The sequence below is a fragment of the Aegilops tauschii genome, chromosome 4 (assembly GCF_002575655.3).
Source record: "Aegilops tauschii subsp. strangulata cultivar AL8/78 chromosome 4, Aet v6.0, whole genome shotgun sequence".
Taxonomy (NCBI): domain Eukaryota; kingdom Viridiplantae; phylum Streptophyta; class Magnoliopsida; order Poales; family Poaceae; genus Aegilops; species Aegilops tauschii.
In genome coordinates, this window is record NC_053038.3 from 29,183,757 (window position 1) to 29,198,854 (window position 15,098).

A 15,098-nucleotide genomic window follows, 5' to 3' on the forward strand; every position below is an offset into this window, starting at 1 on the left:
CCGCTCCGCTAAGAAGCTTGATTTTGATATTAATCCATGACACTCGAGAGGACCGCCGTCGCTAACGAACGATGTCATCTTTAATTCCAGGTGACGCTGATCCGTACCTCTTAATTGGTAAGCTTAGTGGGAAAGCATATGCCTAATTCAGGAGATATTTTTCTCCCAGGGCAGCGGGGGAGATATTTACCACTCCTAGGATGCAGAATGGTTAAGCGGGATGTATTGATCGCTTCTTCTTCGGTACAACCCCTGGAAACATCAACGGTCCAGATCGTCCTATACCCCTTCACCTGAAAACTTAAAAAAGGGTAGGATGGTCATTGCCCCTTCCCCTCCCCCAGCCCCGCCCACACGACGTACCCGCGTGGCCGTCGACGTACGTACGTGTACGCGCGTCCGACGGCATTTTTTTACTGTGGCGACGTACGTACGTCTAACCGCGTCGGTGGTCAAAGAGCGTCGGTGGTCAATCCGCGCATCAGTTGGTCAATCCGCGCGGCCCCCGGTGAAAGCGCGTCGTGGCGCGTGAACCGCGGCCCGCCGCCCCGTCCCGTCCATCCCCTCGTCTGCCGCCCCGTCCCCTCGTCTGCCGCGCCGCCGCCCTCGACTGCCGGCCCGTCCGCCCGTCACATTATCTGCCCACCCACCCGCCCGTCGCATTCCATCCCCGTCCGCCCGCTGGCGACATGTCGTTCTACCGCGGCAGCAGCTCCGGCACCGGCGGCGACGACGGACCGAGCGCGTGGCCATCGAGCCTGAGCACGCCGGAGATAGAGGAGTTGTACCGGTTTGGGCTCCTCGTGCCGCTGGGTTGCCGTCTTCCGCACAACTGGAAACTCGACAAGGACGGCTACCCGAGGCGCGGGCCCGGCGCCACCGCAGAGGAGAAGCGGACCGGCGGCCGCAACAACATCGCCGGCCGTCACGCGTTCTGGGACGGCAAAGAGTACGCCGCCGTCATCGGCGCGTACCGGCTGGCGGAGTCCGGCGTCACACCAGACCTCATCGGCGACCGCCGCCGCCTTCTTGTCCCGCGCCCCCGTCCAGAAGCGTGCGGCCGTCGGGCCCCTCCACCACCTGCGCCGGCGCCCGCCGATCCCCCCGCCCCGCCGGAGGTGGAACTGCCGCCGGAGCAGGTGGTTCTTCGGGAGGACGGCGATCCCGACGATACGCCGGGTTACCTCGTCGCCCTGCGGGCGTCGGTAGCTGCAGATGCGGCGGCGGCTGCGAGGGAGGCCGCCGAGCAGGCGGCGGCGGCGATTCCGCCGGTGGTCCCGCAGGCGGAGGCGGAGGCGTCGGAGTCGTCGGACGAAGACGTCATCGACTGGGAGCGGTTAGCCCAGGTCAGCGACGACGACGACGACGACGGCGGCGGCGGTGACGGCGCGGCGGAGTTCATCGATCTCGCGGCTAGCGACGACGAGTAGGAGTAGTTGTTTATTTTAAAAAAATGTTATAAGTATGAACTATGTATCGTTTAGGTTCGGATAAACTCGTTTCGTTTCGGTAGTGTTGAATGGACTATGTAAAATATCTCTATGTTCAATCTAGTTTGTTCGAATCTTGTTTTAATTTGTCTTCAAAGTTTGTTCAAAAGATTAGCAAAATAATGAACGGTTATTTTGAAAAAATTTGAAAATTTTCCGACCCATGCATAAAAATGTTCACAATATATTAAAAAAAATTCCATCGAATATACATAGCACAGAATAAGGTATGCAATTATCGAAAAATTGTAGCACAAAAAAATCGTGAAAACACATAAAATAAAAAAAACTGAATAAAAAATCAAAAGTGTATCTAAATGTTTATAAACTGGTTTTAGAAATGTTCAGATTTTGTTAAAATATGTGCATATAATAAAGCCCGGTGGATGAAAAAATTGAAATTTTGAAATAAAAAATATAACAAATAAAAACAAAAATAAAATTAAACAGGTGAGATATTTTAATTCATTAACATTTTCTGAAATATTTTTAAATTCATTAACATTTATGAATTAGAGAATATTTTTAAATTCATTAACATATATGAATACGAGAATTTATAAATTCATTAACATTTTCTGAAATATTTTTAAATTCATTAACATATATGAATACGAGAATTTATAAATTCATTAACATTTTCCGAAATATTTTTAAATAGAGAATATTTATAATTCATTAATATTTATGAATCCAAGAATTTTTTAATTCATTAACATTATCAGAAATAGTTTTAAATTCATTAACATTTATGAATTTTCTGGAATATTTTTAAATATTTGTAAACCCAACTTTTTAAATATTTTCCGGAATATCGTAGAAAATCCATACGGACTCGAAACGCGACAACTTTTTGCGTGCGTGCCCTGCAAGGGCACCGTAGCACGTGGAAAAAAATGGGCACGTTTGGCGGATGTGAAGCGGAGACGTGCGACCGAGGGTCCCCTCCGCCCATACCGAAACCACCCCCTTCCACAGCAAGTACCTAAGCGGTTTCACGGAATGCACCCAACTTTTGCCAGCGCGTGTGGGCCCCACCCGGGCACCCCACGGCCAAAATGAACAAAATCCGACAACGAACGCACGTTGCGTCACGTCCGGGCAGTATTTTAGGGGTTTTTGGCCCGGAAAATCGTAGAAAATCCATACGGACTCGAAACGCGACAAATTTTTGCGTGCGTGCCCTGCAAGGGCACTGTAGCACGTGGAAAAAAATGGGCACGTTTGGCGGATGCGAAGCGGAGACGTGCGACCGAGGGTCCCCTCCGCCCATACCGAAACCACCCCCTTCCACAGCAAGTACTTGAGTGGTTTCACGGAATGCACCCAACTTTTGCCAATGCGTGTGGGGCCCCACCCGGGCACCCCACGGCCAAAATGAACGAAATCCGACAACGAACGCACGTTGCGTCACGTCCGGGCAGTATTTGAGGGGTTTTCGGCCCAGAAAATCATAGAAAATCCATACGGACTCGAAACGCGACAAATTTTTGCGTGTGTGCCCTGCAAGGGCACTGTAGCACGTGGAAAAAATGGGCACGTTTGGCGGATGTGAAGCGGAGACGTGCGACCGAGGGTCCCCTCCGCCCCATACCGAACCCAACCCCTTCCACAACAAGTACCTGAGCGGTTTCATGGAATGCACCCAACTTTTGCTAGCGCGTGTGGGGCCCCACCCAGGCACCCCACAGCCAAAATGAACGAAATCCGACAACGAACGCACGTTGCGTCACGTCCGGGCAGTATTTTAGGGGTTTTCGGCCCGGAAAATCGTAGAAAATCCATACGGACTCAAAACGCGACAATTTTTTGTGTGCGTGCCCTGCAAGGGCACTGTAGCACGTGGAAAAAAATTGGGCACATTTGGCTAAGTTAAAAAAATGAGCATACTTGATTAAGTAAAAAAATGTGCACGTTTGGCTAAGTTAACAAAAATTGGTTAAGGTAAATTTTTTTGATACAGTTTAAAAAAATGAGCCTATTTTATTTAGTTAAAAAAATGAGGCCCTCTATGAAAAAAAAACGCCGGCCATCTCGCTAACCGACGCGCATGCGTGCATGGGGCCGTCCCACTAACAACGACGCCGCAATCAGCGCTCGGGCGACGTCGTTAGCCGACGCGCATGCAAATTTTCCTTGTACGTCCAGCCCGTCTTGCCGCCGCCGCGATCTGCACGTGCTGCCGACGTACGCCGCCCGTCGCCCCACACTCCAAACGGCGCCCGCGCCGGCCTGCCCTGGCCTGACCTGTCGCCCTCTATACGCTGTCGGTGCCTCTCCACCGTCGCTCCACCGTCCAAACGCCGTCAGTGCGCCCGCGCCGGCCTGCGTACCCTGACCCGTCGCCCACTATACGCCGCCGGTGCCTCTCCCACCGTCGCCGTCGTGTAAGTTTTTTTTTGTCTGTTTTTTATACGACGAGGCTCATAGCAGTATGATGCTATGTGACAGAAAACTATTTGATGCAGTATGAATATCGACGATGTGATTCCATGTTCTGTTCAAAAGTGGGTTAGCCTAGTTGATAAACTGTCACCAAGTCAGAAATTCCGGTTTTATGAAACGGATATGCAGGGCATGTTTAGAATACCATCGATACAGATGCGTGATTTTTTGCTTCACTTTTTACTCCAAGGTTACAATCCAAGTAGCAAAAAATTCATGGTCAAAGAGAGTTCTAAAAGTACTGCTGGAAGTAAAGTCCTTATTTCACTAAGGCCTGATGATGTGTACTCCATATTTGGTTGGAAAAACAATGGAGTGGATGTTTTTGGGTTTCTTAGTACTGAAGGAGAAAAAGCAACCAAAAAATACCAGTTAGTTTTGTTAGCAAGAAAAATGGTAAGATCATGATTGATGATCTCATAGAAAAGATTGTGAAGAATAAGAGCACTGACGATGACTTTATTCGGATGACATTTCTAGTTCTCTTAGGAACTATAATTGCACCAGTGTCTCATGAATACGTTCCGAAGAAATACTATGCCTTAGTGCAAAATATTAAGTTGATAAGGAGTTCAACTGGAATGCATTCACTTCGCGATTATGTTTGTCGGAGATTGGTAAGCTTCTGCAGGACGGCCATGTTAGGCAGTGGCCCCAGGGGAACCTCGCCCTTTTGCAAGTACGTTGTATTTATTAATTTCAACACTTTTGTTATAAAATGTCACGGAAGAACATGTAATTTAATTAGTTTATGTATTTTGCAGTACCTATATTGGGAGAAGGTGCAACCAATCACCGGTCCAAAATATGATCCGTTGGCATTGTTGAGCCCGCTGATGAGGAACTGGACGGAAGATATGGCTGTGAGAAGAGACAAATACGACTATGAATATGGTCGTGGTGTTGGGATGATAATCCGAGTAATCATGTTTTTTTTACATTTATGAAATAAAATTAAGTGTGCATATGGTATGTATAATTCTCTTGTTGCATTTGTAGATCGATGACAACATTATAGAGGAGTACAGGCTAAAAAAAATTGCAGAAGAAGAAGCTCAAAAAACCAAGAAAGCTAGTAGCAAAAAATCTAACATTACTGGAATGAGGAAAGAGGGCAGTACCTCGGAGGCTTCGAGCCAGAAGCCTACTATGGACCGGATTTTGAGTGAGATGAATGAGCTTCGGAAGGAAATGCTTCGTTTGCCAGAGTTATGCGCACAGGTAACACTTGAGCACATCACTTTAATGTCCATCACTGAATTGAAGAACTAAGATGAAATGTTTTCTTGCAGAGGATGATTGAGAAACTGAACAAAACCGGCGTCTTCTACAAACCCAGTAACCTGGAAGAAGACGAAGAGAATCTGTACGGAGGCATTAATGAGTCTTCAAACGATGGTGGACTTCCGAAAAAAGAGTTTGTATATCAAAAAGATGATTCAGACCGGTTCCGCACACCTTCCAAAATGAATTTGCAAAAGGATGATGACGGCGTTGATGTAACTTCTCGTGGAAACACACCTTTTTACTGCACACCTGAGTACTGGGATAGTTTCAAGGGTGATATGGATGATCCTACCCAAGTACCAGAAGTATCAGATGAAAAAGCCGCCACATCTTTAGGGACGGACGAGATCGCATCGCATGCATCGCTTGGTTCTCAAGGAGTACAAGAGGAAGTGGAGGAGGTTACTGGCAGGCGCAAGCGCAGAGGATCACAACATGTCAAGTCTCCTTATGTGGTCCCTAAACCGAACAAGCGAGCAAAACGTTCTGCGAAAGGAAGTAAGTTTTTTGTGTTTCTAATTGTTCTTGCGTAATAATTATTTATATATTTGCGTTTATAAATATTTGAGTTGTGTGTTACAGAATTTTTCCAAAATGGTGGTGTTAACAAATCTAGTGATGAGTATGATGTGGTGAAAGCGTCCATCAAGTACGTGCGCGCGCATGAGTATTCACAAAAACATGCCAAAACAGAAATTTTCAATGATGGCATGGAAGAAGGTCTCACTGTGCGGAGAGCTTGTCAGATTATTAACCATGAGTGGCTAAGTGGCGACGTAAGTTAATTTCATATATTGTTTTACAATTGATTCAAAAATACCATTGTTAAATCTGACACATTATTTATAGGTAATTAATGCATACTCATCATATTTGGTCGACAAAGTTAATGATGATCGTTTCATGTTGACAACTTGGAGGATACATTGGTTGCTTCACATTAGACCCGGAAAGAAGACCGCCGGTAACGATTATGAAGCAGAGTCGCATAGTAATGGACCCGTGAATAGATGTGAGGACGAGTATTTCAAAAATCAAAGGTAAGTTTGATTGGTTACACGGTACATACATATGATAGTATGTGCTGATTGTGTTTTATGGTCCTTGTGATGCAGACTTATATTCCTCTAAACAAGGAAAACACTCACTGGGTTACTGTTGTCATGCATAGCGGGAAGAGAGAGTTCCAGGTTCTTGACTCGTTGATGACCGGAAAACTTGACAGTGTTACTAGAGAACTCGTTGAGGACCTGGTAGGTTTAACTTTCAAATGTGCATTTGGTAACATTCATTTTCTTTAGTACACTGAATGACATTCTTTCCACCATGTTAATTATATCTTTAGAGAAAACAACTAGCAGAAGATATCCAAGAAGCAAATGCAACCGGAATTGTGAATTATCCAGATGTTTCCAATTGGCCTATTCAAACGTATGACATGCCAAAACAACATGATGGGTGAGTTCTTACTTTGACAGAATGTTGGTCCTGTATATACAGTAAATATTTAATCTTCGTAAATTGTATGCACTAGGAATTCGTGTGGAATATTTCTCCTTCGATGCTTTCAATATTGGGATGGTGACAAATGGACAGGCTTATTTTCACAGGTACGCAAGTAATGTTTGTACTACGATGTACAATGAACGTTGTGCTAACACCACTTTTTTTTCAGAGGTCAATTGATGATTCGAGAGAGGTAATGATAGCGCAACTTATCTTTTCGGAAAGAAACAAGCTTGATGAAGTGAAAAACAAAGTTATTCGGATATCAAAGAAGAAGAAATAGATGCGCCACGGAGGAGTTTTGCATGTGATTGGGTGGTACTGGAGGACTACATTTTTCAAACGCTTTGCGCACTTGCTTATAAATTTTATGTAATAGACATATTTATTGATTTTGCCACTATTTTGTTCCGAAAAGATTATACACTTAATTACATTTTTTATGTCCACATGATATTTTGTTTCATAAATATTATATAATCAGTCTTTTTTTTTGTTTACATGATTTTTTGTTTCCAAATAGTTATATGCGTACTTACCGTTTGTATGTGTACACGATATTTTGTTGAAGAAATATTTAATACTAACTATTTTTTTGACACTAATGTTACGATTACATATATGTAATACAATCTCGTTTATTTTTTGTACACTAAACTATGGTAGCGCATTATTAAAAAAACGCGGCGATTTTGTTTAGAAAAAAAAAATAGTTTACAAAAACAACAATAATGTTTACATTTACATATATGTAATCGTGTCGTCGTTAAGTTTTTGTACAGTAAACTATGGCAGCACACTGCGTGTTATTTTGTTAGCAAAAAGTTGGTTTACAGCACACTAGGTGTTAGTTTAGTTTAGAAAAGCTAAAAAAAATATTTTAGGTAAAAAAATTGCCCGCCCATCCACAACGTGTCTTAGTAAGCCCGTCGTTATCAAGCCCACCGGGCGACTACGACAGGCGTTTCAGAACACGCCGTGTAAACTAGGCCCAACAGGGCAGCATCGACGGGGTACATCGACGGGGTAGTAACCAGAGGAGTTCAATGTGCCGACGGGAGCTGAGTATATAAGCTGGTCGTCGTCCCATTCGGCCGGCGAGGTGGGACTAAACTTGCGTCGGCCGCGGGGCGACGTGGAGACAGCCAGACGCGACATGGGCCGGCCCAAAAAGGCCATGGACGGCGCGGACTTCTCGACGGCTCGACGCGCCGTGGGCCGGCCCAGTTAACCCCTGCTGAGACGACGCGCCAGGGAAACTAACGCTAGTTTAGTCCCACCTCGCCGGCCGAAGGCGACGACGACCAGTTTATATACCCAGCTCCCGTCGGCACATTGAACTCCTCTGGTCTACTACCCCGTCGATGTACCCCGTCGATGCTGCCCTGTTGGGCCTGCTTTCCACGGCGTGCTCTGAAACGTCTGTTGTAGTCGCCTGGTGGGCTTGATAATGATGGGCTTAGTAAGACACGCTGTGGAGACGGGCGGGCATTTTTTTCCCTTTATTTTCTTTTTCAACAATAATTCGCAGAGTACTTCTCTTATTTTAATATATTTGACAGCCGACGGAACTGTAGTAAATACATGCAGAATTCATAATATAAACAATGAATAGTGAATATTTATATCAACAATAATGATGTCTCAACATAACAATTGTCACCACAGTAATTTTATTATAGTGGACAGAAAATAACAAGTCTCAAATAACAACGGTCTGTAGGCAATAATCTTGTTTCACACATATAAAATACTCAACACGAACATAAATTTAACAAATGTTTTTCATATAAATGGAATAGGTAAAACACTTGCATCGTCTTCACTTGAGTCTTCAAGCCCAGTTGTTGCATAGAATAAATAAAAAAAATTGTGAGAATCAATGTACGATAGATGAATCAACGAAACTAACATAAACAAAGTAAAAAGACATACAGTTACATATAAATGGATGCAGTAAAACAGATGCACCGTCCTCACTTCTGTCTTCAAGCCCAGTTGCTGCATAGAATAAACTATGAGAATCAATGTACCGTAAATGAAACAACAAAACTAACATAAACAAAGAATAGACATACTCTTCATTTTTGCTGCATGTGCTCCTGTTATGACCTGAGCCGCTGCATATGCTACATTTTCGTCCAGATTTCTCGTCAAATGCTTTAGGCCTCTTATTTTTTGTCACATCTGGGCCACCCTTACCGCGACCTCTACTGTTCTGCTTAGGTGCGCCCTTCGTCGAAACCTTTACTGGATCACGAACCAGAATATGATCTCGTTTAGGCTCAAATGGATTATTGTTCACGAACCATCGCTGACTATCATCTTCATTTCCCTGAATGTCCTTATTCGCTATAATATCATCCAGAGCTGCCGTCAACTTGTCGAATAAGAAAGGATTACTGCATGCGACATGACATGCTTCTGAAGATTTGATGGTCAACTCACTATATCTAGCTCTGTCCTCACCACTCGACCAACCCCACGCAAACAGATCGCTGGTGCGCTTCACGGGCAGTCCAGCTCGTGCTTTTTTTGAGAATCTTCGCAGGACACAACACTTGGGTATCACAGGTAAGTTCAGTGCATTCAAAACATGAAGAATATGCTTGCAAGGAAGCCCTTTGCGAGTCATACTTCGGCAACTACACTTTATAGTTTCTGCCGAGTTACCTGGCGTATAGTCCACATTAAATCTGTGATCCCTGTTATTCTTCCACGCAACCACAAATCTCTGACTATCGGTCCCTGTCAGTCTATCAATTACCTCAAGCTCCTGTACCTTCTTCATATCTTGTTGCAACATATAAAAGTTTGCCTGCGTGAATGCTTTCGCAGCATACGACTCAATGGCCTGACACTCAGTCACTGTTACTGGAAGAGTCTGTGAGGCCGTGTAGTCATCATAAGCTTCATTCTCACGGAGGCGAACAATACAATTCTCGTAGTGTACAATCATGTCAACGATCGTCATACCATAGTCAAGATGAAGGTGCAGGCTGGAGTTCAGACTCTCACTCCTCTGATTACTGCGCATACCAAGGAAAAACCCACCAGACAAATATGATGCAGCCCAAAGCGTCCTCTTCCTGTACATCCTATGGAGCCATGTTTTCATTCTCTCCGTCTGCCATTTGCGCACAAACGCGGCCCATCTCTCCTCAAAAACCTTATGTGTAGTGGCATAGTACAATAATGCCCTGAACTCCTTCAATGACTTGTGGTTGAGGTGTTTCTGCATATTCTTTTCAATATGCCATGAACATAGACGATGCCACAGATCAGAAAGCACCTTCCTGATAGCCCTTATCATCGCTGCATCTCCATCGGTAATTACAGATTTGGGCCTCTTCTGACAGTTAGCTTTCAAGAACGTGTTAAGCAACCAAACATATGTAGCCTCAGTCTCGTCTGAAACAATGGCGCATGCGAATACCGTAGTGCAACGGTGGTTGTTCAGACCCACAAAAGGGATGAACGGCATTCCATACATGTTCATCTTGTCTGTGCTGTCGAAGACGACAACATCACCATAGTCTAGATAATCCCGGCGTGACTGCGAATCACACCAGAACAGGTTTTGGAGCCTGCCTTCAGCGTCAACTGTGTGCTCAAAGAAGAAGTCTGGATCTCTGTCCTTTCTGGTCAACATGATTCCTATGGCAGTATCAGCATCACCTTGTGCAAGCAATTTCATCTTCTCCCTATAGCACATGTTATACAGCTTTGTCCTCTGAAACGGTGACTTTGCATAGGACCCATACCTGCTAACGACGTTGTCAAAAATGATATGTTTTCTTATCCCAGCTCCAGCCATAGCTAAGATCTCAGCTCTCTCAAATGCTTTGATCTGATTATGAGATCGGAGGAAAGGGACTTCGTCCGGTCGTGCAAGAGTGTGGCTGTGATCATCGAAGAAACTGCTGACATACCAAAGATTAAGCTTTTTATCAAGCTTAACTTTCAAATGGGCTTCGTAGAAGAATCGACTCTCCGGTCTAAGCCTGCGGGTCCGACCTTCCATGGTACAGAACTTGGCCTGTCGTTTTCCTGCGGCGGAACAGAGATACCTCCTCAAGCGCACAGTCCTTGCACGATCCTTTGAACGTTTTAGCGAGTCCTTCCTGATGCTGAACCCACGTTCTCTCGCGTGCTTGTTGTAGAACATGTACACCTCGTCTAATGACCTGAATGTCTTTACCATCACTGACCAATGCCTATCAAGTGACTCTTGCTGATATTCATCATAGCACATGTCAAGGTCAAACTGATCATCATCGCTGTGCTCATCGTTCCCGCTAGGACCATCAACACCTCCCTGCAAAATATGACATATAACCTTGCATGTCAATCTGTTCTTGTATTGTTACTAACCATAAATAATGTAAAGAACTTACTTGGCAACTGCTCCCACTACGAGATGCATCGACCTCGCTCTCGGCATTGTCATCATCTATATTATTACGCTCATTGTCACCATTAGCATTTATCTGTGCACATGTAAAGTAAAATAAGTGGCCATACAATTTTAATGTCAATCATTGCCCTACAATTTTTTCAACATACCTGGCTCATACTATCTGCATAAAATTGTTCATCTATATCATATTCCTCATCGTCATCATTGCCATGTAGTTGTACAAATTTAAAAGGACATGTAAGTGTCAAATAACTAGTTTGTATTCAATATGTTTTGGTCAACATTGAAGGCACTTACATTACCACTGTACGATTCATCCTGACTCATATAGTTGTCTCCGGAAGGTTGGTTCGCATTCAATGACGAGGATCCATTATCGCTACCGGAATCATCACTGGCGTATCCGGTTACTTGCTCCATCTATGCACATACAAATAAGGTGTGAGATCAATGCCAACATTCCACAACATCATCGCGAATACAGTAAATTCGTCAATAGTGACATGACTATGTGGCATGCATACAAATTTGAACATACAAAATCATTATGAGGTCATTAAGAGGTCACTACTCTCCTCTCTAATTTAGCTAAGTAGGGAATCATTTTGCATAAAAAATGCAATGGACAAATCAAAAAGAAAAAAAGAGCCAGAGAACCTACTGTGCGCCGTCGAGGGGTCCTCGCCTGGGGTCGACGCCGATGCACTGCTGCCACCCACGTCGTGGAGGGCGCGTACCAGGACAGAACGTTGACGCGGGAGCGCTGGGCGTTTCACCGGCGACACGGCGTGTGCGTGAATACGGACGCCGTCGGTGCTCGCGACTAGACGGGCACGTCGGGGTCGACGTCGTGACAGCGGTGGACCACGGCGGCGTTGATGCCGCTAGGGTTTCCTAGGCGGGGATGGGGTGTCGGTTTCACGCGACACCGATGACACGGCGCGTGGGTGAGTACGGACGGCGCCCGACGTCGTGACGGCGGTGGACCACGGCGCCGTTGATGCCGCTAGGGTTTCGTACGCGGGGATGGGGTGTCGGGGTGGGGCGTCGTTTTTTTCCTTTCCCGATCGCACTACCGAACTGCACGGTATGTGTACGACGCGGGCGTACGGGCCGGGACGTACACGGGCGGCCGGCCCTACGACGGACGGCGGATACACAAATACATAATTTAGTATGGACAATACTATCCCATCAGCATCTATCTCACTGTCTGGCGGGCCGGACACCACGGCGGGTGGTGGCGGCGCCTCGGCGACTTCGCACCCCCGCGGCAGGAGGCCTCGCGATCTGGTGCGTCGCGGTCGCCAGGGACGGCGGCGGCGTGACCGGATCGGGTCGTGGCGGCGCGGCCGGATCTATGTCCAAGCGTGGGCCTTGATCGTTGTATGCATCTCCCAGATGCAGAGGCAGAGGGTCATCCTCCTTTTCTAAAAAATAAAAAAATTGAGTGGCAGCGATCTGAATGACTCCCAGCCCACCAAGCAGCGTGGTTGCCAAGCATGACATGACTAAATGCCCAATGGTCATGGTACGATCCGGTAGGTCCGTGCCTGATCTCGACTACTATTATATTTTTTTAGGTTGCTTTTGCATATGTTTTTCTTGATATATTATTGTCAGTGCATAATTTATAGAATTTTTTTTATCTTGCGGCAAATACTCTATGTTTGATATGTAGATTACTGGAACGTCTAGGAACTGCTCGATATGACAGCTTACACAAGAAGGTACGTAATGAATTTCTGTAGGATAAACATTCTTGATGTTTTAAGCAACGACAATGTCCAATAATGTGTTGTTGGACCAACTACGGTCTTGAGGTTTGTGCCAAGATAATATGATTTCCATTCTCTGTCAATTTGTTACTGATATTATCTCATGAAAATTCTTGCCTATTAGGCTTAATACACAATTCTGTCATTTGTTACCCTGTTAAAGGAGAACGTAAACTTCTTGCAAAAGAATCATTTTTTCCATGTGCTACCTTCTGATTACACTACTAAGCGAGTTGACCCTAAGTTTTCCCCTCCTATTTCTGTTGTTTCGCCATGTTTGCCAGACATGAAAAAAACTACGGGGTTTGTTGTTATATAATAATAATTTTAGTTACTAACAATTACCATCTGTTAATTTGTGTTTCATCTGACATTTCATGCTAACATGCTTAGAAAAAAGTAATGATATCCCACACCAATGTTCTGCAGCAACGCGCGGGGCATCATCTAGTTCTCTATAGCTCCTGCCACCGCCTTCATCTTCCCCATTTTCTTTTGTGACCGTGCTATTAATACTCCTTAATTTACAAAGCTATATGATGTTAAAGTATATTCAATAATAAATCTAATGGTATTGATTCGTTATTGTATATGTTAATATTTTTGTATATATACTTGGTCAAAGTCAAATTTTACAAAGTTTGACTTTGACCAAAGCTAATATGCGGACTAAATAAAAACGGAGGGAGTACATTGTTAGACTAGCAAAGTGTTAGACAAGAAAAATATTAAAATATATACACTACGTCAACATAATGTACATCTATCTACGGTGTCAGAATGTTTTTATTATTTTTCAAGGGTTTGTATGATTTCTTTTACACACACTTTTTGCTTTGTACGTTTATGCTCATTTCTCTTTGCTATCTGTGTGTGTTCTACTATAACTCATGTACTCTGACTAGTTTTGTTATGTGCTCCAACTTTTGAACAAATGTGACTGATTTTTGAAGTGTCAAGCGGGGCTAGATAGTTATCCGCTCCGCTAAGAAGCTTGATTTTGATATTAATCCATGACACTCGAGAGGACCGCCGTCGCTAACGAACGATGTCATCTTTAATTCCAGGTGACGCTGATCCGTACCTCTTAATTGGTAAGCTTAGTGGGAAAGCATATGCCTAATTCAGGAGATATTTTTCTCCCAGGGCAGCGGGGGAGATATTTACCACTCCTAGGATGCAGAATGGTTAAGCGGGATGTATTGATCGCTTCTTCTTCGGTACAACCCCTGGAAACATCAACGGTCCAGATCGTCCTATACCCCTTCACCTGAAAACTTAAAAAAGGGTAGGATGGTCATTGCCCCTTCCCCTCCCCCAGCCCCGCCCACACGACGTACCCGCGTGGCCGTCGACGTACGTACGTGTACGCACGTCCGACGGCATTTTTTTACTGTGGCGACGTACGTACGTCTAACCGCGTCGGTGGTCAAAGAGCGTCGGTGGTCAATCCGCGCATCAGTTGGTCAATCCACGCGGCCCCCGGTGAAAGCGCGTCGTGGCGCGTGAACCGCGGCCCGCCGCCCCGTCCCGTCCATCCCCTCGTCTGCCGCCCCGTCCCCTCGTCTGCCGCGCCGCCGCCCTCGACTGCCGGCCCGTCCGCCCGTCACATTATCTGCCCACCCACCCGCCCGTCGCATTCCATCCCCGTCCGCCCGCTGGCGACATGTCGTTCTACCGCGGCAGCAGCTCCGGCACCGGCGGCGACGACGGACCGAGCGCGTGGCCATCGAGCCTGAGCACGCCGGAGATAGAGGAGTTGTACCGGTTTGGGCTCCTCGTGCCGCTGGGTTGCCGTCTTCCGCACAACTGGAAACTCGACAAGGACGGCTACCCGAGGCGCGGGCCCGGCGCCACCGCAGAGGAGAAGCGGACCGGCGGCCGCAACAACATCGCCGGCCGTCACGCGTTCTGGGACGGCAAAGAGTACGCCGCCGTCATCGGCGCGTACCGGCTGGCGGAGTCCGGCGTCACACCAGACCTCATCGGCGACCGCCGCCGCCTTCTTGTCCCGCGCCCCCGTCCAGAAGCGTGCGGCCGTCGGGCCCCTCCACCACCTGCGCCGGCGCCCGCCGATCCCCCCGCCCCGCCGGAGGTGGAACTGCCGCCGGAGCAGGTGGTTCTTCGGGAGGACGGCGATCCCGACGATACGCCGGGTTACCTCGTCGCCCT

At 46.2% G+C, this 15,098-nt stretch overlaps 2 protein-coding genes across 2 annotated transcripts; one reads left to right on the top strand and one right to left on the bottom strand.

Annotated features, from left to right (window-relative positions):
* The first annotated feature begins 4,151 nt into the window (after positions 1-4,151).
* Positions 4,152-6,684, top strand: LOC109780000 (uncharacterized). Its single transcript, XM_045227497.1, has 8 exons — positions 4,152-4,331; positions 4,549-4,614; positions 4,700-4,855; positions 4,935-5,156; positions 5,228-5,720; positions 5,805-5,998; positions 6,338-6,475; positions 6,568-6,684. The coding sequence occupies exons 1-8, from the start codon at positions 4,152-4,154 to the stop codon at positions 6,682-6,684; spliced, it is 1,566 nt and encodes a 521-aa protein (XP_045083432.1).
* Positions 6,685-9,236: 2,552 nt separating this feature from the next.
* On the bottom strand, positions 9,237-11,303 carry LOC123497567 (protein FAR1-RELATED SEQUENCE 5-like). Its single transcript, XM_073497474.1, has 4 exons — positions 11,295-11,303; positions 11,126-11,218; positions 9,402-11,046; positions 9,237-9,271 (listed from the first exon to the last, which is right to left on the bottom strand). The coding sequence occupies exons 1-4, from the start codon at positions 11,301-11,303 to the stop codon at positions 9,237-9,239; spliced, it is 1,782 nt and encodes a 593-aa protein (XP_073353575.1).
* Positions 11,304-15,098: the final 3,795 nt, after the last annotated feature.

Coding starts and splice junctions, on each gene's coding strand:
- LOC109780000 (XM_045227497.1), top strand. CDS start 4,152: ATGGTCAAAGAGAGTTCTAAAAGTACTGCTGGAAGTAAAGTCCTTATT. Junction 4,615..4,699: donor GGAACCTCGCCCTTTTGCAA/GTACGTTGTATT, acceptor TGTATTTTGCAG/TACCTATATTGGGAGAAGGT. Junction 5,721..5,804: donor AAAACGTTCTGCGAAAGGAA/GTAAGTTTTTTG, acceptor TGTGTGTTACAG/AATTTTTCCAAAATGGTGGT.
- LOC123497567 (XM_073497474.1), bottom strand. Junction 11,047..11,125: donor GTAGTGGGAGCAGTTGCCAA/GTAAGTTCTTTA, acceptor CATATTTTGCAG/GGAGGTGTTGATGGTCCTAG. Junction 9,272..9,401: donor TAATGTGGACTATACGCCAG/GTAACTCGGCAG, acceptor TGTCCTGCGAAG/ATTCTCAAAAAAAGCACGAG.